Consider the following 23408-nt stretch of genomic DNA (forward strand, 5'->3'; position numbering starts at 1 on the left):
AAGTCACTGCAATCTATAACAAGTTTGTTGCTTGTCAGTAGTTGCTGTTCAAAGTTTGCTGCTGCTCAATGTGCAGTGTCTAAAGCTAAATCTCATTACTCATGTGAGTGTCTACTATGGATCCCTGAAAATATATGTGCTTAAAGCAAGCTTTGAAAAGAAAATAAAAGGGAGGGGGTGATTGTGTGCTATCTTTCCTCTTTCTCTCACCCCCACTCCCTCCCCATGGTATTTTACGAATTGTGTGAAGTTTACAGGCTGGTATGCATGAATAGGGGAGCCAAACATAAGGGACACTATTGGCCAGGTTTAGAAAAGAATGAAAAATGCATACGAATGAGTTTGGGTTTTTGAGTACGCTAAGCCATTTGGGGACGCTACTTCTATAATTCCCTATTATCTCAAAACATTGATTATGCTGCAGACATGGTCAAGCAATCATTCAACCCAATGTGGCTTTTTTTATCCTTGCTCTACAATCTAGACCACATACTGCCTATTCCAACTGCCAAGAAATAAATAATGGAGGGTTTTACATGAACAGCACCTACTGGGTGTTCTTAGGTAATGCTCATGCTAGTCATTTTTTTTTCCACTGTGCACAAATAATGATTTAATATAGTTCAATTAGCTAATTTCAGTTACTTCATTAATCAATAAAGTGTCAATGAAAAAGTTGGAGTGTGTTGATAAATGACTGATACGAACTTTATATGTTTTTTCTTCCACTAAAAAAGCCAGCAATATTTTTGAAATACCATATGACAACATGTCCAATCATCAGTGATTGCATTGGTCTTGAACATAAACATCATCTAGTAAACTATGCATCGTATGAAAGCCAGTGCGTTACATTAGACAGCAATTGAAGATGGGTGCCGAAAGCTGCTCATGCACCAGGGAAACAGCACTGCTGTTTTGTTCCCAGTGCATAAGCTAGGCCCACCATTTGAGGTTACATTTAAGACTGCTACAATGATGCATGGATTTTATTGGCACAAGGGCACGATAAAAAAGAGCACCAAGCAAAAGATAATAAATGAAATGTTGATAGTAGCAGACAAATTTCAGGCTTGTGAATCAGGATGTGAATGGTACATGTAACTTGGCAGTAGAGAGGCCTAAAAGTTGGTCGCTTTAAAGTGTGTAAAATGCACAGGTATTAAAATAATGGCAATGACTAGTGGTGTATGCTATGAACATAAAAGTTCTGTTACCAAGGGATGATTTACTAAATGCGCGCGTGAAGGTACATTTAGACTACATACGTAATGTGCAGATATTTCGCAAGAAATACAAGCACAAATGCTAAAAGCGGAACTAAATTGTTCAGACTACGATCGTATGAAGCGTGAGGAGTGCAACAGTCGTCACACACGTAAGTGTATTTGTTGGAAGGTCCGCTACTTTTACGTTTCCTACAGACAACAGTTATGATGTGGCCAACAAGCGCCACAGTTTCGGTTTCAAGTTTCCTGTGACAACTTTTGGCATCCCGAGTTAGATCGATAGCCATGACTGCATATGCTATGTGCATTGTTCGAGCTGCAACGGCATCCGTATTTCTTCAGTGCATTAGAGTTTTTTGGTAGTTTTGCCATGTTGAAATCCACTGAGACGCAACTGGCCAGCTCATGTTTCGATTGGCCAGTCTTAAGAAGCTCAACGTATCTAACTTACAAAGTGCACCACCGGCATTGTTAACAATCTTAATGCTAGTAACGCACAATACAGGCTTTACAACAGATGCACACTTTGCTAACGTTAGGACCGCAGTCTGAATAACTCAACAGTAGCACTCCTACATCAACAGTGAGCTCTTGCATGCAAGGGCTGGGAGGCATGTTCTTTACAAAAATGGTATCCCAGAAGCAGCCTCTGGTGAGATGATGTGCTACATATACCTTGGCCTGATAAAATGCAAGGTGCCAACATCTCGTAAAAACATTAAAGCTGTCTTGCTGTCAAACAGTTGTTCAAAGCTGAAAAATAATGCGGGGTGTGGAGGGCAATGTGTTGTCTATACGCAGAGGAAAAGTACTTTTTTCGTTGAGCTTTTAATGTGAAGGACCGTAAGCATCACGCCACATTTATCGCAGACAGGAGTATCACTTGTTAACAGGTAGGAGCGAGTGCCGTAAGCATGACCTATCCTAAGGCATCAGAAAATAACCTGCCTGTCGTACATTTGTTATTAGTGGCTAGTTTCCTACGTTTGGCTTATTAACATGCAGTTAAGTGTTTCAGTGTCCCCCGTATGTTGCCAATGGCCCCTCAGTTTCTTGCGCAGGAAGGGCTCTAAATCTATCACAGGTACACCTACAGAAGAATAACTTGGTCCTCTAATTACTGTTGTGGCTAAACAGTCACCAAGTATATTACCCGCAATGCCTCTGCGGCCACATACCCAGCATAACCCCTTCAGACGCGAATTAAGAAAAACAGCCAAGAAAATTATAATTCTTTTCAAAAGGAACTTTATTAAACACCCAGAAAAGAAAGAAGTTTCCTACAATTGTTTTTTGTTTGTAAAAAAACTTTTGTTGCATGCACAACTGTGCACATCATGCCTCAATCACAACCTTCCAGCTTTTGTCTAGGAGTAAAGCTTTACGGTAAGAAACTGCTTGTGCAAATAAAACTTTTTTGGAAACAGTTGAGCTCTACAAAACAGGATTTCAGATTTTGCTATGAAATTCGTAAAAGCAGTCGTTTGCAGCAGACAAGCAAAGAAAGACTTCACACTTGCGGCAGCAAACTTGGGACCTCGACATGCATCCATGGTTCTTGCATCGTTGAGCGAAGAAGCGAAGCATCAACCACTGCCTTGGCCAGTGGTTGATGCCATCGTATCTTGTGGAGGTTGTGGGCATTGGCGTAGAGTTATGTGCCTTCCGAGAATTACTTGACCTCACAGCACTGCTAGGCCGTCCCCTCTTGGGCCGCTTGCTTTTGTTGATTGCGATGAGACTGCGGGCTACATCCGTTCGGAAGGCCATCATATCTTTTATGTCCTTCTTGGAGATGCCTTCTTCATTTGCATCACGAATGTACTCTATCCAGCCATTGCAAATGTCACGAAGTACGAGATTACACAGACTGGCCACTTCTTCGTCTTGGCTTTCAGCGGGTACGAAGACAAAAAAAAATCTAATTTGTCCACACCCCACATGAAGCTGTTGTATTGTGAAATGACTTCCGGGCAGTCAATTTCGACATACTGTTTCTGTGACTTGCTCCACGTTTTCACCTTTGACAACACTTCGATGCCAATGATTGTTGACACCATGTTCACCGGACCGTTGTCATGCCCTTCCCATTCACCTAACTATTACAATATCTCCTTCGCTGACCTTCCTATCGTAGCTACCGCACCCTGTCTGCTTTAGTTTCTTGTCACTTTTCAAGAGGCATCCGAGGAGACGGTTCGATCGGATGGTGCCACTTCATAAGATTCTAACGCTCTCTCAGTTCCCACAAGAGGGGCACAGAGGGAAAATAGTTATCCATGTAAACCCTCATGTTGTGCCCATGTGGAGCATGTTCTACAGGCCACATCACAACAGAACCCCCTAGGTCGAGGTGAGAATGGTTCTCACTTACGCCCGTGCCTTTCCCCTGGTAAATTTCCAGGTCGTGGGCCAAGCCATCAGCACTACAGCGAATGAACACTAATCCCTTCTGGGTTAGGCTTCCCTTTCACAAATTGCTTCACAACAACCCTTCCCGTAAAAGGAATCATTTGATCATCAATGCTTTGAACTGGCAATGAGACAAGCTTGAGATATTGGGTTTGTATTGCACTGCTTATTGGTTTTACTTTCCAAAATTTGTCGATGTAGGGTCCCTTGGACTGTTAACGTCAGTCACATGGAGCATGGCCCAGAGTTTGAATGAAAAACCACTTGCATTACATCATGTCAGCAATTGTGGGAACCTTTGTATCCTCTTGCCAATACATCCGTATTCTTGGGTACTTCAGGACTGCCATTCGCATCATTACACCGAAGAATACCTTCATATCATCAGCTGTGGTCTGCAGCTCAACTCCCTCTTGTTGCAAAGCATAAATGTTAGTGAACTTGGCTAGCTTGCCGACTTTTCTTCTGCAAAATACTTCAGAAAGTATTTAAGAGGCTCTAGCGGAGCAGTTGCTTCTTGGTGACTGAATGTGCAATCAGTGCTTGTAGGTGTAAAATTCTTGTCAATATATTTCACTTCTGCTTTCTTTTTGCATTTAGGTTGAGATGGCTGGGGTGGCACGGGCTCTTCGTCCTCGCTGTCCTTGTCAGCAGTACCTGTTGCTGGTCGTTAGCTCTCTTGAGGCTGTGTTAGGGTGGATTACAAAAACAAACAAACCAGAATTAGACAATGAATGGTATTGCTGCAGAATTTTCGAGAAACAGACACTTACTGTTACTTCTAGTCTCATCCAGCTCATCGCCGGAGAAGTTCCCATCCGACACATTTCCATCGGCAATATTTAGTAAAAATTGCTCAGCTGATGACGTCGCTACTCTTCTTGAGCAGGAGTGATCTTCGAGACCTACAAGACACAAAACACGCGCTACGAATCAGTACAACACGCATAAGTTGCGTAAGCAACCTCCGTATCTTTATTAGGATTGCGGCATTGAGGCGCATTGTGCATGCTTATACATTTTTCTTAACACGAGACTCGCTCCAGCTAAGCTAAAGTAAATATCAGCAAACGTCAGAAGCCTAAATGAGCAACTTACAATAAAAATTATTTACTATTAAAAACTTATGGCAAAATTAAGAGACTTGTAGGGGGTACTCACGTGCCGACCCGTAGAACGCGGAGGCATCCATCTTGAATGATTGTTTGCGCTTGAGCTTCGCCATCCAAAGCGAGATGGTGCTAGGTGTTCCCGTGCGATGTGTTTACGAAACTGCAGAAGGCACCCAAATTCCCCACGGAGGCTTTCACTTGCACCGGCGGGGGATTCAAATTTGCGTACACAAACGTAGCCACCACCACTGAAGGGGATATATTTTGATGAGATGCTTACAAAGCATGGATGATTGAACAAAGTTCAGTAAAGAAAGGATTTTTATTCTTTCATAGAGAAATTAAGACTTTGACAACACTTAATAAATCTAAATATTATTCCCTTCTGTAGTTTTATTTCCTTGATGTGTCTTACAGCTGACAATAGTGCGTAGGCCTCTGCTGCAAAGATGCTTGTTTCCACCTGCAAACAGCCAGATTCCGAGAAGGAAGGGCCGACTGCCCTTCCTTCTCATTTCGAAAGGTAACTCAATTACATTTCGAAAGTTAACTGAACAGCATTCAGCATGTTCCCCCACCCTGATACCCATTCGCGACAGGTTTCGGAGGATTCCATAGCACCACGTGGTGTTGCAGGCCTTTTCCATGTTAAGAAAAAGGAATAGGAACTGTTTATGGACCAAGGATTAACGAATATTGGCCTCCATACATGCAAGGTGGTCAGTTGTTGAACGGCCTTCCCTAAATCCACATTGGTATGGATCAAGCATTTTGTTTGATTGAAGGTAATGTAGAAGGAGACTATAATTTTTTAAAACATGCAGAGGCAACTTGTTAGCACTACCGAATGATAGCTTGTTATTGAGGCAGGATCTTTACCTGTTTTAACAGAGATGACAACAGCTTCTTTCTATGAGGATGGAAGATACCCAGCTACTCTGAGAGTATTAATAATAATATTTGGGGTTTTACGTGCCAAAACCACTTTCTGATTATGAGGCACGCCGTAGTGGAGGACTCCGGAAATTTTGACCACCTGGGGTTCTTTAACATGCACCTACATCTAAGCACACGGGTGTTTTCGCATTTCGCCCCCATCGAAATGCGGCTGCCGTGGCCGGGATTCGATCCCGCGACCTCGTGCTCAGCAGCCCAACACCATAGCCACTGAGCAACCACGGTGGGTTCAGAGAGTATTAAGGAGGGCAAGTAGTGCGATTTTTGTGTCTTTGTGAAGGTGTTTAATAATTTTGTACATAACTATGTCAAGATCCGGAGCAGAATTCTGACATGCGTTTAATGAAGCTTTCAGCTCAGCAACCTGGAAAGATCGGTCAAAAGGTTCGTTTTGGCTATATTTACAGTTGGGTGGCTTCCGTTCCTCCATTTGTTTGTATTTCAGGAAAGGTAAGGAATAGTGCATAGAGCTGCCTGTTCCAACTAACACTTGCACAACTGCCAGGAAATAAATAATGGCGGGCTTTCCATGAACAGCGCCTACTTCGCTTATCAAGGGCAACGGATGGATTTGCTGCCACTGCAGTCTTCTCAGCCCGTCCCTTACTTTCACCTTCTGCACATACGAATTACTGGCTCCGGACAGGCCGCTATTGGAATATGAACCTGGCAACGTTTAACGCTAGAATGTTATCTAGTGAGGAGAGTCTAGCAGTGCTATAGGAGGAATTAGAGGGCAGTAAATGGGATATAATAGGGCTCAGTGAAGTTAGGAGGCCAAAAGAAGCCTATACAGTGCTAAAAAGCGGGCACGTCCTGTACTACCGGGGCTTAGCGGAGAGAAGAGAATTAGAGGTCGGATTTCTGATTAATAAGAATATAGCTGGTAACATACAGGATTTCTATAGCATTAACGAGAGGGTGGCTGGTCTTGTTGTGAAACTTAATAAGAGGTACAAAATGAAGATTGAAGGTACAAATGAAGATGAATGAAGATGAAGGTACAAAATGAAGATGAAGACGTCCCTACATCCAGTCATGATGACCAGGAAGTTGAAAGCTTCTATGAAGACGTGGAATCGGCGATGGGTAGAGTGAAAACAAAATACACTATACTAATGGGCGACTTTAATGCCAAGGTAGGCAAGAAGCAGGCTGCAGACAAGGCAGTGGGGGAATATGGCATAGGCACTAGGAATAGCAGAGGAGAGTTATTAGTAGAGTTTGCAGAACAAAATAATATGCGGATAATGAATACCTTTTTCCGCAAGCGGGTTAGCCGAAAGTGGACGTGGAGGGCCCGAATGGTGAGACTAGAAATGAAATCGACTTCATACTCTGCGCGAACCCTGGCATCATACAAGATGTAGACGTGCTCGGCAAGCTACGCTGCAGTGACCATAGGATGGTAAGAACTCGAATTAGCCTAGACTTGAGGAGGGAACGGAAGAAACTGGTACACAAGAAGCCAATCAATGAGTTAGCGGTAAGAGGGAAACTAGAATTCCGGATCAAGCTACAGAACAGGTATTCGGCTTTAACTAAGGAAGAGGACCTTAGTGTTGAAGCAATGAACGACAATCTCATGAGCATCATTAAGGAGTGCGCAATAGAAGTCGGTGGTAACGCCGTTAGACAGGAAACCAGTAAGCTATCGCAGGAGACGAAAGATCTGATCAAGAAACGCCAATGTATGAAAGCCTCCAACCCTACAACTAGAATAGAACTGGCAGAACTTTCGAAGTTAATCAACAAGCGTAAGACAGCTGACATAAGGAAGTATAATATGGATAGAATTGAACATGCTTCCAGGAATGGAGGAAGCCTAAAACAGTGAAGAAGAAACTTGGAATTGGCAGGAATCAGATGTATGAGTTAAGAGACAAAGCCGGCAATATCATTACTGATATGGATGAGATAGTTCCAAGTGGCTGGGGAGTTCTATAGAGATTTATACAGTACCAGTGACACCCACAATGATAGTGGAAGAGAGAATAGCCTAGAGGAATTCGAAATCCCACAGGTAACGCCAGAAGAAGTAAAGAAAGCCTTAGGAGCTATGTAAAGGGGGAAGGCAGCTGGGGAGCATCAGGTAACAGCAGATTTGCTGAAGGATGGTGGTCAGATTGTTCTAGAGAAACTGGCCACCCTGTATACGCAATGCCTCATAACCTCGAGCGTACCAGAATCTTGGAAGAACGCTAACATAATCCTAATCCTTAAGAAAGGGGACGCCAAAGACTTGAAAAATTATAGACCGATCAGCTTACTGTCCGTTGCCTACAAAGTATTTACTAAGGTAATCGCAAATAGAATCAGGAACACCTTAGACTTCTGTCAACCAAAGGACCAGGCAGGTTTCCGTAAAGGCTACTCAACAATAGACCATATTCACACTATCAATCAAGAAATAGAGAAATGTGCAGAATATAACCAACCCTTATATATAGCTTTCATTGATTACGAGAAAGCGTTTGATTCAGTCGAAACCTCAGCAGTCATGGAGGCATTACGGAATCGGGGTGTAGATGAGCCATATGTAAAAATACTGGAAGATATCTATAGCGGCTCCACAGCCACCGTAGTCCTCCACAAAGAAAGCAACAAAATCCCAATAAAGAAAGGCATCAGACAGGGAGATACGATATCTCCAATGCTATTCACAGCATGTTTACAGGAGGTATTCAGAGGCCTGGAGTGGGAAGAATTGGGGATAAAAGTTGCTGGAGAATACCTTAGCAACTTGCGATTCGCTGATATTGCCTTGCTTAGTAACTCAGGAGACCAATTGCAATGCATGCTCACTGACCTGGAGAGGCAAAGCAGAAGGGTGGGTCTGAAAATTAATCTGCAGAAAACTAAAGTATTGTTTAACAGTCTCGGAAGAGAACAGCAATTTACAATAGGCAGCGAGGCACTGGAAGTCGTAAGGGAATACATCTACTTAGGGCAGGTAGTGACGGCGGATCCGGATCATGAGACTGAAATAATAAGAAGAATAAGAATGGGCTGGGGTGCGTTTGGCAGGCATTCTCAGATCATGAACAGCAGGTTGCCATTATCCCTCAAGAGAAAAGTACATAATAGCTGTGTCTTACCAGTACTCACCTATGGGGCAGAAACCTGGAGGCTTACGAAAAGGGTTCTACTCAAATTGAGGACGACGCAATGAGCTATGGAACGAAGAATGATAGGTGTAACGTTAAGGGATAAGAAAAGAGCAGATTGGGTGATGGAACAAACGCGAGTTAATGACATCTTAGTTGAAATCAAGAAAAAGAAATGGACATGGGCAGGACATGTAATGAGGAGGGAAGATAACCGATGGTCATTAAGGGTTACGGACTGGATCCCAAGGGAAGGGAAGCGTAGCAGGGGGCGGCAGAAAGTTAGGTGGGTGGATGACATGAAATTTGCAGGGACAACATGGCCACAATTAGTACATGACCGGGGTTGTTGGAGAAGTATGGGAGAGGCCTTCGCTCTGCAGTGGGCGTAACCAGGCTGCTGATGATGATGACATACGAATAGTGGAAAGAAACCGCTACCAGCTTGCTTTCATGTCTTCAACACTATTTAATCCGAGTGCAATAAGGTTCTCCACATTAGGATATTGACTAAGAATGCACCATGCTTTGTTTCTTTTGCACCTGCCTATAGTCCTCGTTCCACCAGGGAACTCATCCTTTGCAGGAGTTCCTGTTTGTCTTTGGGATGCATTGTTCTGCCGAGTCTCATAAAACCGGCAAAATATGCTACTGCGTCGTCTATGCTGAGTTCACTGATAAAACCTGTTCATACATAGCTTGATTCTTTAAAATGATCCCAGTCGACAGATTATAATTTCCACCGAGGAACATTTGGAGGGCATTCGTGTTGCTGTATCAGATTTAGTGTCGCAAGGAAGTGGTCACTTCCAAAGGGATTTTTTTATTGCACCCCATTCTAAATACGGAAAGATGGCCGTAAAGCCAATTGCTCAATCTATTGACGAGCATGAATTATGTCAAACACTGTGATATGTGGGCTCTTTTATTAAAGAGGCACACAGCAGAGGATACGAGAAAGCTTTCTATTAGCCAGACTCTCGTGTCGCGACGAGAGTCTCCCCAAAGAGTGTCATGAGCATTACACTTTCCGGTGATATGTATGGTTCCGGGAGCTGGTCAATGAGGTTGTAAAGTCTGCTTTGCTGAGCTGATGCTTGGGCGATATGTAAATAAAAAAAATGGTTAACAACTTGTTGAAGAGAATTGCTCACACAGACACGGACCTGAGAGGCGTCTGAAGGGCCATATGTTGACAAGCATCGACAAATGCTACCCCAGCAGACGAGGCACCAGTGTCGTCACGGCCTTTGCGAAAAATTGCATATTGCGGGAGAAAATTCACTTGCCTGGAATTTGTGTCTCCTGGACATGTAACACCTTCGGCTGATATCGAAATAATTCAGTTATGTCCAGATTACAGATTAGTCCCCTGGTATTCTAGTGCATTATCTGCATGGCCATTGTAACATTCTAAAAAGTGTGCTCTGTAAGTTGAGGAGAAAATCATTTATATTCACGTGTCCTTGCTTGGACACATGGTCTTTTGTTTTTCTTTCTTGGCGCGGTCGAGAGAACCGTGCCACTCTTTCGGCACCTGCGGCTCGGAGGTCTTGTGGTCCGATGTCCCAAGAGTCATCGAGCTCTTTTGCTGGGTGGGTGGAGTGTTTTTACCTTCTGCTACCATGGGGGCAGGCGCCACACCCCAAGGCTCGCTGTGCATGGGCCAGGGAAGTGGTGGAGACCGATGCAGCGCTGCCCCCCGATGCACCACATCCGCATAAGCTATAGTGTGAAAAACTGAGCACCTTTTTCTGGCTTCTTTAAATGATATATATTCTTTGATTTTCAAGGTAATTATTTCTTCTACTTTTTTCCATGTTTTGCAGGATCGGGAATATGCCAGGTGTTGCCTTTGCAGTTCACACAGTGGGATGTGCCAGTAATGAATTTATCAAGCATGACAAGCACCAGCGCGAGAGCGAGGGTGCGGAGGAGAAGTTTGACGTCACATGGGGCACTCTTGTCGTGAGCGTGCGAAGCGCGATAGGAGCGCCGGCCCCACAGCTGCTCCAGCCGCCTTCGCAGTGGTCCATTTTAATCTGTCCGCGACTGTACGTAGACACTCATGCATATATGTTACTGCTCTGGCTGGGAGAGCGGCACTCAAGGATAATGGCAAATGGCATTTGGTTTGAAATCTCGGCTTATTCCGCGGTGCGTAGCGTTGTACTTAGCAGACGTGATCGTTAGCATGCATTGTATGCACTGCAGTTGTCAGCTCAAAATGGCCAGACTTGGCGAGGGGCCCTTTAAGTCATAGCAACAATAAGTTGGGAGAGCCAGTAGATTATCACTTTCTTGCTACTAAGGTTCCAGGTTCAAAATGCCATCACCAGTAAAACTATTCAATTGTAACTAGATCACACAAAGCAGTGCCCATTTATCTACTTTTCATCTGTATTGCTGTGTGATGAATGAATAAAGCCTTTGTTTTAAGGAAGGGGACGGCTCTAGGCCACTGATGGGGATTAGGAGGGAAGAGAATGTGGGTTCCCAGACTGTTGGCTGAAGCACATCTTCATCTCAGTCTTGGATCTTCCGCTTTATGCAGGCTCAAGTGCATGTTCAGTTCCGCCGCTCTCACATGGGCTGATCGACCCCTTCTACGCTACTCGAAACAGGCCACGTTGTCTGCCATATGTCGCAATGGCTTTCTGTGTTTCAGGGTTAGTTTGTATTGCAATTCCTAGTGTTCTAATGTCTCCGTGTAGTAAATGCTGAATGTTGGATTACAAGCGTGTCTCTTGCACAGTTTTCCTTGGCAACATTATCTTAGTCAATGCACAGTGAATATAGTGAAGTTTTTGCTCTCTTCCCAAAATTAAAAACCCAGCTCAAATTTATTTCGACATGGTTGCTCAAATCCAGCTCGAATCAAAAGGTGTTCGACTCGTTCCAAACATAAGACTTCCAGGACATATGTATTTGCAAAGTTGTAGGAGTGCTGGTAGTGCTATAAGGCTGTACAAGGGGACTATTTCAAAGGAGTGTTTGAATGCACATAAATACCTTCTCCAAAACAGAGCCAGTCTCGTAACTTCTGACACCACCTTATACATTATGACATCCTTCAGACATTTTTTCCCATCTCACGTCTCTACCCTACTATGCTGCTCTCCCATGCTAACAGACATGCTCTAAGTCCAACTTTATTCACTTTCCATCTTAGCCTGTATGATTTGCTGAATTGCTTTATGGACTCAGCAGAGTGCTATATGCCCTGCTACTCATGCTTCATTGGCATGTTGACACTCATCTTCCTATTGCTTTCAAGTCCTGTTCTACACTCAGCTTGAGCTAAAATTGTTTCATTATTTTGTCCCAGTCCACATCTTCAGCACGCAAGAATCTGTCACAGGCAGGGAGAATTCCAGGAGGCACAAGAAATTAGATTGCAGTGAATAAGGGAGAGTCAGGGATGTAGGCAACATTAGCGAAGGAACATTTAAGGCAAGCAACACGGAGAAGATGTTAAAATCAGATGCTTGCAGCACATAAAAAAAAAAAAAAACATCATGCATCAAAACCAAAATGTATAAAATTTTGCTCGTCAGAATGCTGCCTGCAGCCACTCGCATCACAGTAGCAAGATCACATCAGGGGCACAGGATGGAGCCATGCAAGTGTAAACATAAGCCAAGGGAAGCAAGTGTGGTGGCTATCGGTACATGAGATAGGGCTGGTAATAACAGTTGGATCTTTGACTGGTGCTTGCAATGCACAGCTGTGGTTCTGGCAGGGGCAGGCCAGGTCAGTGCACTGCCAGTGGTACCCCTCCAGCTCTAGACTCGCCGGTCACACACTGCCCAGCTTGATAGCATATCTGAAGGCACCACTCGCCCAGCAAACACTGTTTTTTCACTCCCAGCTTCTTTTCCTGCCTTGAAAACCACACGGTTTTGCGTGGCTGATCACCCTGTCTTGATTGGTGCCGTTGTCTCTCAATGTGCCTTCCCAAGTTACAGAAGAGCAGGTAGATCTCAAGTGTAAACGTTCCCTGCATGGCGTTACTTCTAGCATGGGTACTTATCACATCAAATAGATAAGGTTTCAATGTCATGATAGAACTGGGCTACGAGAGATGCCATAGTGAAGTGCGCTGGGATAATTCTGACCACATGAAGTCCTACAATGTAGACCAAAATTTTAATATATAGGCGATTTTGCTCTCTGTCCCCATTACAATGCTGCTACCACAGCCAGCAATCGAGCCTGATACCTTGTGTCCAGCAAAAATACACTGCCGCCAAGGACTATGTGCCTCAAAAACCATAGCTTCTATTTGTAAAAGAACAACAAAAGAAGTGCTTTCAGCAACTGAAGAAAAAAACAAAAAAGCCCTGCCAAAAAGAAGTTGTTATACATGCTAAAGAAGATAGATACAGTTTATTTCCAAAATAAGAACCACAATATCAAGCTCCAAATCCACCCCTCCTAGCAAGAAACTATGCACATTATAAGACAACCCGTACCAAGGCTATGAGTAACCTATTTACTGTTAAACCATGTCGCTCCAGAAAAGAGCTGCATTGGCCATTAACCAAGAACCATAAGTGGGTTGCAGTTGAAGCAACAGCTTCAATCGGCTTTGTGGGAGCCACAAAACTATGACGCTAAGTTGGTAAGACAGGATGAAATAAAAACTTAATTTAAATAGATGCAGAAGAGAGAAAAAGCACACATACAAAGCATTCACAGTTGCATGCACTCAGGCATGCAAACTTCAAAATGAAACAACTGCCACAATTAGCAACTGGTCCATTCACACAACTAGTTTATTGTTGAAATCTCCATAATGCCATTACATGCTGCACAGCCATAATTGGTCATAACGCTTTCTATGGCAAAAAACAAAAAAATCATACTATTTTGCAAGTACATGAATGCATATACATATATTATTGCTGCCAACTACTACCTGCAATTTGCTTTTGTAATTTGCTTTATTGACTTTTGGATGGGGTGCTGAACCGAGCCGAAACTGAAAATTGCACTCCGGATGGAACAGCTAGAACTGATTGCAAACCCAAACTGATACTTTTAAAATGTTCTGAACTAAAAGATTTGGAACGGAAGATTCAAGCATACTTGGCGACATGGTGTAAGAAGACAGTGTCCTTCCTGATCTGAGCAAGCTCTACACTGTGGCAGACTTTACCAAGCAGGTGAATGTTAAAGAGCTCCGTAGCTTCATGGGCCTACGTTATTACAAGAGATGCTTTGTCAAGAATTTTGCTTCGATCACTGCATAGCTTACCAAGCTCCTGAATGGCCCCGTGATTTCTCTGCATGGATGTCACTATGCAACAATGCATTCACTATGTCAAGTCACCTCCTTACCACATTGTTGAAGCCTATAGCGACACTAGCAATGTTGGCCTTAAAGCAGTCCTCGTGAAATATAATTTAGGTCTCTCTGAACATACTTTTGCTGTGATGTGCAAAGCCCCATAAATTTGGCTGCATAAATTGCATGTTTTGTTGTCTGAGTTGCCAGAGCCCCCCTTCTTGATGATCTACAAACCAAAACTGTCCTGGTTGAAAACTCCTGAAATGTAGCTGTGTCTGGTGTTCTCCAATACTTGTCATGTAAAGTAGCACAGTAACTTTCCTTTAGTGTCTTAGCATGGCACTCACTTTTGAAAAGATTAACAGCAAAAGTGGAACATTAACTAACAATTTTAATACATATGAACTTTAACACACGCTGCATCTATCCGACTGCAGCACTCAAAGGCACCATATGCTGAACAGGAAATATTTAAGACAGGATGAAGTTTGATGCCCAGAAAGAAATTAGCTCCGTGATCAAGTGCATAAAAATTCTGTATGTGAAAGCTTCTTTCCACAACAAGAAATTATCAAGGACCAGATTGATAATGCTTATAGTACACAAAAAGCTTCACTAATGTGGTCTGGACGTTTTGCTCCCAAAGACTACCTACAGCTCCCTATTCTATTTGTGATGCAAGTAAACAGAAGAACAGATGAGAACAAGCAATTGTACACTCCAACACATTAAAGAAATCAAATGGAATTTAAATGTGGCATTAAAAAGGCACACCTATTCGCCGATAGGCTTTCCACGAAGAGCACAAACAAATGGAAGCAAGCAAGACTAGCCGCAGACCACATGCTCACAAAATGTGCAGCCTGGACTGAGGCTCCAATGAAGTGCGTGAGGAGCACGTGTACACACTGCAATGGTCAAAGAAGGCAAGGGAGGGCTGAGAAGGGGCACCTATGAAACTCACCTTGGGGGATTTGGGGGCACACTCTCCCTTAGGGGCAGCTCCCTTCTCGTCCCCATGGGACGTGCTCACGTCTAGGTTATTCTATGGGAAAAGGGGGAAAACATTTCGGCCGCGGGGCACACACAGTGACCCAGTATAGCCTGACCCACAAGGCTTTAGAGGCAGGAGGAGGGAAGACAAACACACCTACACAGAGCCATGCACACGCACTGATGCCAGTTAGTTGTAGGTCTACAACAGAACCACAAACATGTTCCAGTTTCCTACCACAAACTTTTTGACCAAGATATAAAACAATTTTGAAACGAGCGCATATGAGCTAGCACACACAAATTCACAGTGCCAAGTGGGCCAACGGCTGAAAGAAAGTAATCCACAAAAGATGCAATAGAACAAGTGGAATGACAGTCAGTTTCAAAGAAAACTATAATGCAAATAAGATGTACCTTTTTCGGTGTTCAGATTTAATGAACAAAACTGCATCTCTAAGTATTATATTGAAGATTGCCTTCAATATATCTAATGTGCCAGGGCAAATAAATAATAAATTAATTCGGGGTGTCGGACTTGCGCAGTGGGTTATGAAGTCGCTGTGGAAGGCTCCGTATTAATTTGGAAACCTGTGGTTTTTTAATGTGCATCAAAATCTAAATGCGAAAGCATTCTAGTGACTCATCGATTGAAATGCAGCTACCGCAGCCGGGAATGGAATCTGCAACTTTACATTCAAAAGCAGAATGCCATAGCCTCTACACCACAGCAGCAGATGCGTATCAATAGAACAGAATCTTTGTTTCCATGAAGACAAAGGTATTCGAGGTTGCAAAGGCAACACACAAATATAAGCAAGGACCAAAATTTAGCTTTCAATATATATGGCATTCTGCATGATTATATGCCGACGATGGCACAACTTGTGTGACTACTGATATTTTAAGCATGACGAGAACACGCATGACATATTGAAATAAACATAAGCTCTATATAGAATAATGCGCACTGTTTGGCAAGCAACACAAATGTATCAGTTTATTGTCCACATCTGTCTTCAGTTTTTGCAAATGTACAGAACAGCCATGAACTGTAGGAATACACTCCTTGCTTCAAATAGTTTCCTATGCAACACACTTTACAGACAAAATACCCAGTTACTGAAATACGAATGAGCAAAAAGGAAGTAAAAGTGTACAAGTGCAGCTTAAACTCACCTGAGGAGTAGCCTCAGTTGGCATTTCGAAGACACACCTCAACTTCGAGTCCATGAGGCTTTCAGGGTTGGCATCTCTCCACTGAAATGAAAACACTAATGTAATGAGCAATATAAGCTGTTTAGAGCAGTTAAAATACTCTTTGCTCATTAACCACACAGACATGCATACATGCACACATACATACACAGACAAAAGAATGTAATTGGCATTTTAGCTGCAGCTGCATTATCCCAGACAGTAGCCTCAACATTCATCACTGCACTATTTGCAGCGCATATCCTACTCACTGTCAAGAAAACTTGCATGTATCAAGAATGAATAACAAGAAAACTGTACACGGTTGACTCATCAGAACATGCACACAGACGCGAGGAACAAATAATTTTTGATAACTATACAGGTAAGCCTAGCGACAGGCTTGGCGAGCTAATCCTGGTGAAATAGATGATGAAACGAAGAAAAAGTACTCGCACAAGCACATGTGAAACAAACTAACGTGCAATATTAAGATCTAGGCTACTGTGGGCATCAGAAATGAAAAAAGTACGAAGTGACACTGTGGCAGCAGCAATTTCTAATTTATATTAATGACCTCTCAGACCAAATTAAATCATCAATTAAGTTATTCGCCGATGACTGTGTTCTCTATCGTGTCATTTCTAACTCTGGCGACTGCGATACTCTTCAATCAGACATTGGCATAGTAACATCATGGTGTGCTAGATCCCAAATGAAGCTCAATTCTAATAAATGTAAGGCGATGCGTGTGTCCCGTGTTGTAAGAAATACCACCCTTCCTACGTACAATATTAACAACATACCTGTAGAAAATGTATCATCATATAAATATCTTGGTATCTACATTACGCACAATCTTACATGGAATATTCATATAAATTACATTTACGGTAACGCTAATCGCATGTTTGGGTTTTTACGGCGTAATTTTTCATCGGCATCTGTAGCTGTCAAGTTATTTCTGTACAAATCCTTAGTGAGGCCTAAACTTGAATATGCATGCTCCATTTTCGACCCTTCTACTCTAAAGCTAAAGAACACCATCGAATCCATTCAAAACCGAGCTGCTCGTTTTATTCTTTCGAATTATTCTCGTCATGCAAGTGTCTCATCAATGAAACTAACCCTTGACTTGCCTAACCTAGAGTTACGTCGTAAATACTTTCGCCTATGCCTTTTTCACAAGATCTATTACTCTAACGAAACACTTAAGGATGAACTAATCTCCCCTCCATCATACATATCGTCACGCACGGATCATCGTTTTAAGGTTGAAGTCCCAACTTGTCGCACGAACGTTTATTTTGATTCCTTTATACCAAGAACGACGAATGACTGGAACCGCCTCCCTGCCTCCGTCACTGCCATTTCTGACGCCACAAACTTCAAGAATATTGTTAACGAATATGTTTGTACTACAGTAATCACCACTCCTCTCTGTAATGCCTCCGGGCCTTGAGAGTATGACAATAAATAAATAAATAAATAAATAAACAAAACATACATCAAAATGTGGCCACCACAGCTGGGAATAGAATCTGCGACCTTATGTTCAGCAGCAAACAACCACTGTCAATGAGGTACTACATTTACTACTTATGGTGAATTTCAATGGCAGTGTCAGCACAACTTTTTCTGCTCATTTGGAGCAAGTGTGTTCGAATGACAGAGTGAGGGCGCAAGTTGAATATTACAATGAGAGATTGAAAGCAGATTTCAAGCCATGACCATGGAGCTGTCAGTCAAAGTGGTGGAGTGGACTAAAACTCTATGTGACGCATTTCCTTCATGCAGGCTTTTTCATACTTTTACTACTCGCCATGCTTGGTGGTACTATGGTAGTTGTGGCTTTCATGGTAATGGTGGACACCTGGACAACTTGTCGTGACATGCAACATTGATTTTGCTGCTCGATAGCGAGAGCAGAGACTTGGATTTCTCAAGTTCTGATATGTGCAACTAATTTGACACAGACAGAGATGTTGACGCCGCTGATTACAAGTTGACGCCGCAGATTACAAGCACGCATTCAACAGTACGTGTCACCAGCACCAGCAGCGAAGTGGATGACCACATGCAGGGTAGGCTAAATCAGGATCTAGTAGAGCACTTTCGTTATCACACTTAGCTCTGGTAGCAGGAATTTTGTTTCAATGCCAGACAGGGGCACTTGCTCGTGGAATTGATCAGCTGCTCTGATATGCCACTGGAATTGACCATTAGTTGCTTGGTGCTATCAAAGTATAACGAAATCCATATTGTTGAAAGTTAAATGTGCTTGTGACATGTGGCACAGTTCCTAAAGCAGGTAGCTTCCAGAGGTGTGTTGATTTGTTCATATACAGTTGAACCCACTTCTAACAATATTCAAGTGCCAAGAAAACATGTTATAACCAATAATTGTTGCAACATGGCTGCAAGAAGAAAACAAAGAGGTGAAAGACACCAAGGCATTTAGACAGAAAGGAGTACAGTTGAACCCACTTAAAACTTTACCGGTGTTAACAATACTCAGATGTAACAATAAGCGGCCGCAGCACCGTGAACATGTATGGGCACTCCATGGTAAAATAATCACTAACTATACAATGTTCCCGTGCTATATTATTAGTTACAACTAGCAGTGCGTGAATATTTGAACCTTCGAATATTTGATTCATCATCATGATCAGCCTAGTTACGCCCACTGCAGGGCAAAGGCCTCTCCCATACTTCTCCAACTACCCCGGTCATGTACTAATTGTGGCCATGTTGTCCCTGCAAACGTCTTAATGTCCTCCGCCCACCTAACTTTCTGCCGCCCCCTGCTACACTTCCCTTCCCTTGGAATCCAGTCCGTAACCCTTAATGACCATCGGTTATCTTCCCTCCTCATTACATGTCCGGCCCATGCCCATTTCTTTTTCTTGATTTCAACTAAGATGTCATTTACCCGCGTTTGTTGCCTCACCCAATCGGCTCTTTTCTTATCCCTTAACGTTACACCCATCATTCTTCTTTCCATAGCTCGTTGCGTCGTCCTCAATTTCAGCAGGACCCTTTTCGTAAGCCTCCAGGTTTCTGCCCCATATGTTAGTACTGGTAACACACAGCTGTTATACACTTTCCTTTTGAGGGATAGTGGCAACCTGCTGTTCATGATTTGAGAATGCCTGCCAAACGCACCCCAGCCCATTCTTATTCTTCTGGTTATTTCAGTCTCATGATCCGGATCCGTGGTCACTACCTGCCCTAAGTAGATGTATTCCCTTACCACTTCCAGTGCCTCGCTACCTATCGTAAACTGCTGTTCTCTTCCGAGACTGTTAAACATTACTTTAGTTTTCTGCAGAATAATTTTCAGACCCACCCTTCTGCTTTGCCTCTCCAGGTCAGTGAGCATGCATTGCAATTGGTCTCCTCAGTTACTAAGCAAGGCAATATCATCAGCGAATCGCAAGTTGCTAAGGTATTCACCATCAACTTTTATCCCCAATTCTTCCCACTCCAGGTCTCTGAATACTTCCTGTAAACATGCTGTGAATAGCATTGGAGAGATCGTATCTCCCTGTCTGACGCCTTTCTTTATTGAGATTTTGTTGCTTTCTTTGTGGAGGACTACGGTGGCTGTGGAGCCGCTATAGATATCTTCCAGTATGTTTACATATGGCTCATCTACACCCCGATTCCGTAATGCCTCCATGACTGCTGAGGTTTCGACTGAATCAAACGCTTTCTCGTAATCAATGAAAGCTATATATAAGGGTTGGTTATATTCTGCACATTTCTCTATCACTTGATTGATAGTGTGAATATGGTCTATTGTTGAGTAGCCTTTACGGAAACCTGCCTGGTCCTTTGGTTGACAGAAGTCTAAGGTGTTCCTGATTCTATTTGCGATTACCTTAGTAAATACTTTGTAGGCAACGGACAGTAAGCTGATCGGTCTATAATTTTTCAAGTCTTTGGCGTCCCCTTTCTTAAGGATTAGGATTATGTTAGCGTTCTTCCAAGATTCTGGTACGCTCGAGGTTATGAGGCATTGCGTATACAGGGTGGCCAGTTTCTCTAGAACAATCTGACCACCATCCTTCAGCAAATCTGCTGTTACCTGATGCTCCCCAGCTGCCTTCCCCTTTACATAGCTCCTAAGGCTTTCTTTACTTCTTCTGGCGTTACCTGTGGGATTTCGAATTCCTCTAGCCTATTCTCTCTTCCACTATCGTTGTGGGTGTCACTGGTACTGCATAAATCTCTATAGAACTCCTCAGCCACTTGAACTATCTCATCCATATTAGTAACGATATTGCCGGCTTTGTCTCTTAACGCACACATCTGATTCTTGCCTATTCCTAGTTTCTTCTTCGCTGTTTTTAGGCTTCCTCCGTTCCTGAGAGCTTGTTCAATTCTATCCATATTATAGTTCCCGATGTTCGCAGTCTTACGCTTGTTGATTAGCTTAGAAAGTTCTGCCAGTTCTATTCTAGCTGTAGGGTTAGAGGCTTTCATACATTGGCGTTTCTTGATCAGATCTTTCGTCACCTGCGATAGCTTACTGGTTTCCTGTCTAACGGCGTTACCACCGACTTCTACTGCGCACTTCTTAATGATGCCCATGAGATTGTCGTTCATTGCTTCAACACTAAGGTCCTCTTCCTGAGTTAAAGCCGAATACCTGTTCTGTAGCTTGATCCGGAATTCTAGTTTCCCTCTTACCGCTAACTCATTGATTGGCTTCTTGTGTACCAGTTTCTTCCGTTCCCTCCTCAAGTCTAGGCTAATTCGAGTTCTTACCATCCTATGGTCACTGCAGCGTAGCTTGCCGAGCACGTCTACATCTTGTATGATGCCAGGGTTCGCGCAGAGTATGAAGTCGATTTCATTTCTAGCCTCACCATTCGGGCCCTCCACGTCCACTTTCGGCTAACCCGCTTGCGGAAAAAGGTATTCATTATCCGCATATTATTTTGTTCTGCAAACTCTACTAATAACTCTCCTCTGCTATTCCTAGAGCCTATGCCATATTCCCCCACTGACTTGTCTCCAGCCTGCTTCTTGCCTACCCTGGCATTGAAGTCGCCCATCAGTATAGTGTATTTTGTTTTGACTTTACCCATCGCCGATTCCACGTCTTCATAGAAGCTTTAGACTTCCTGGTCATCATGACTGGATGTAGGGGCGTAGACCTGTACAACCTTTATTTTGTACCTCTTATTAAGTTTCACAACAAGACCAGCCGCCCTCTCGTTAATGCTATAGAATTCCTGCATGTTACCAGCTATTTCCTTATTAATCAGGAATCCGACTCCTAGTTCTCGTCTCTCCGCTAAGCCCCGGTAGCACAGTACGTGCCCGCTTTTTAGCACTGTATATGCTTCTTTTGTCCTCCTAACCTCACTGAGCCCTATTATATCCCATTTACTACCCTCTAATTCCTCCAATAACACTGCTAGACTCGCCTCACTAGATAACGTTCTAACGTTAAACGTTGCCAGGTTGAGATTCCAATGGCGGCCTGTCCGGAGCCAGGTATTCTTAGCACCCTCTGCAGCGTCACAGATCTGACCGCCGGCGTGGTCAGTTGCTTCGCGGCTGCTGGGGACTGAGGGCCGGGGTTTGATTGTTGTATTCATATAGGAGGTTGTGGCCAAGTACTGCACCAGGGTGGCCAATCCTGCTCTGGTGAGAGAGTGCGTTACCGGTTCTGGTCACCGGGATCAGGCCGCACTCCAGGCCCGTTTGTGCAATTTTCTCAACACACGGTTTTTTTGTTTTCTATTTTCCGGTGGAGAATTGCGCGGCACCGGGATTTGAACCACGGTCCTCTTGCACGGGAGGCAGATACTCTACCGTCCCCGCAGGAGTTAAATTAAAAATTAAATTATGGGGTTTTACGTGACAAAACCACTTTCTGATTGTGAGGCACGCTGTAGTGGAGGACTCCAGAAATGTCGACCACCTGGGGTTCGTTAACGTGCACCTAATTCTAAGTACATGGGTGTTTTCGCATTTCGCCCCCATCGAAATGCGGCCGCCGTGGCCGGGATTCGATCCCGCGACCTCGTGCTCAGCAGTCTAACACCATAGCCACTGAGCAACCACGGCAGGTCCCGCAGGAGTTGTGCGCCTCATTTCACCTACAGTGGTGCCCTAATTGATCAGTCAAGGTGTGACCAATCTGAGCTCGGTTATACCGCACGGATGGCACTCGGCTAGAGAACCTGGTATTTATGACATGCACATGTGTGGCCATATATAATTGACCATATATATCTTTTTTTTTTGAAGGAGGGTTCCCGTACAGTGATAAAATAAAGGAAAAGACATTAAAAAGAAAAAAAAAGAAAAAAAATTGGGGGAAAAAAGGAACATAAGAGGTGATTTGAACTCGTGAGCCTTGGATGTTGCCCGGAAAGATAGCTCAGTCGGTTGGTTCGCCAGGCCCCAGGTTACTTTCAAGCGCCATAGCTCCTGCTCCGAGTCTCATACTTACGTGGAAAGGGACTGATGTTGTCCGCGATAGTCGCTTTTTGTGGTTGGAATGCATACTTCCTTGGAAAAATGGCCGCCCGAGGAGAAGAGCGAACTTGAGCGGCTTTAGAGACTAGGAAAACTGCCTTAAAATATTTAGACTTGAGGGAAAGCTTCGTTAACAAACTATAACACGGCAATCAGCACTCGAATACGACGAGAGAAATTATTGAGAGGTGGAAAACTCCCTTGAAATAAATATGGTTTGCGAGACAAATGCTTGTAAGTATTGAACCTCTTAAAAGATGAGGGGGAATAAGCGCTCACCGAGAGGGCATCGTCCGCGCGAGACCACCACCAGGCACCTTACTGAGACGGGGAGGACTCTGCGGCGGGAACAAAGCCTCCCGTCTCCGCCGGCCAAGAGGGGAAAACGCGCTTTCCGATCGCTCAAGGTTGCGCGGACCTAGTATAACTCTAGCGTCTAGGAAAAGCTTAAACAGGTGCGAGGGCGGCACGCATAGCGTGGTAAGCTAGCCGCCAGAATAACCATCTCAGGGACTGCTGCTGACGAGGGCGAAATACCTTCGTGTAATTATAATAACCCTAATAGGACTATTTTCGAAAAAAAAAGAAAAAAAGGAAACGGCCCAGA

The 23408-nt window shown here is 43.6% G+C and overlaps 1 protein-coding gene across 3 annotated transcripts in view; it reads right to left on the bottom strand.

The window, feature by feature from the left end:
* The window catches only part of LOC142589469 (vesicle-associated membrane protein-associated protein B-like), a 47028-nt gene that overhangs the window by 6072 nt on the left and 17548 nt on the right, over positions 1 to 23408 (bottom strand). Inside the window, exons 4-6 of one of the 3 annotated variants that reach the window (XM_075700917.1) lie at positions 16283 to 16363; positions 15075 to 15155; positions 4743 to 4913 (exon numbers count right to left, since the gene is read on the bottom strand). In XM_075700917.1, coding sequence (XP_075557032.1) covers positions 4758 to 4913; positions 15075 to 15155; positions 16283 to 16363 — 318 coding nt within the window. In that variant the 3' untranslated portion in view covers positions 4743 to 4757. Of the gene's footprint in view, positions 1 to 4742; positions 4914 to 15074; positions 15156 to 16282; positions 16364 to 23408 lie in introns of those variants that run through there. The other 2 variants (XM_075700915.1, XM_075700916.1) reach the window with 2 other exon arrangements.

Source organism: Dermacentor variabilis, chromosome 1 (genome assembly GCF_050947875.1).
Source record: "Dermacentor variabilis isolate Ectoservices chromosome 1, ASM5094787v1, whole genome shotgun sequence".
NCBI lineage: Eukaryota > Metazoa > Arthropoda > Arachnida > Ixodida > Ixodidae > Dermacentor > Dermacentor variabilis.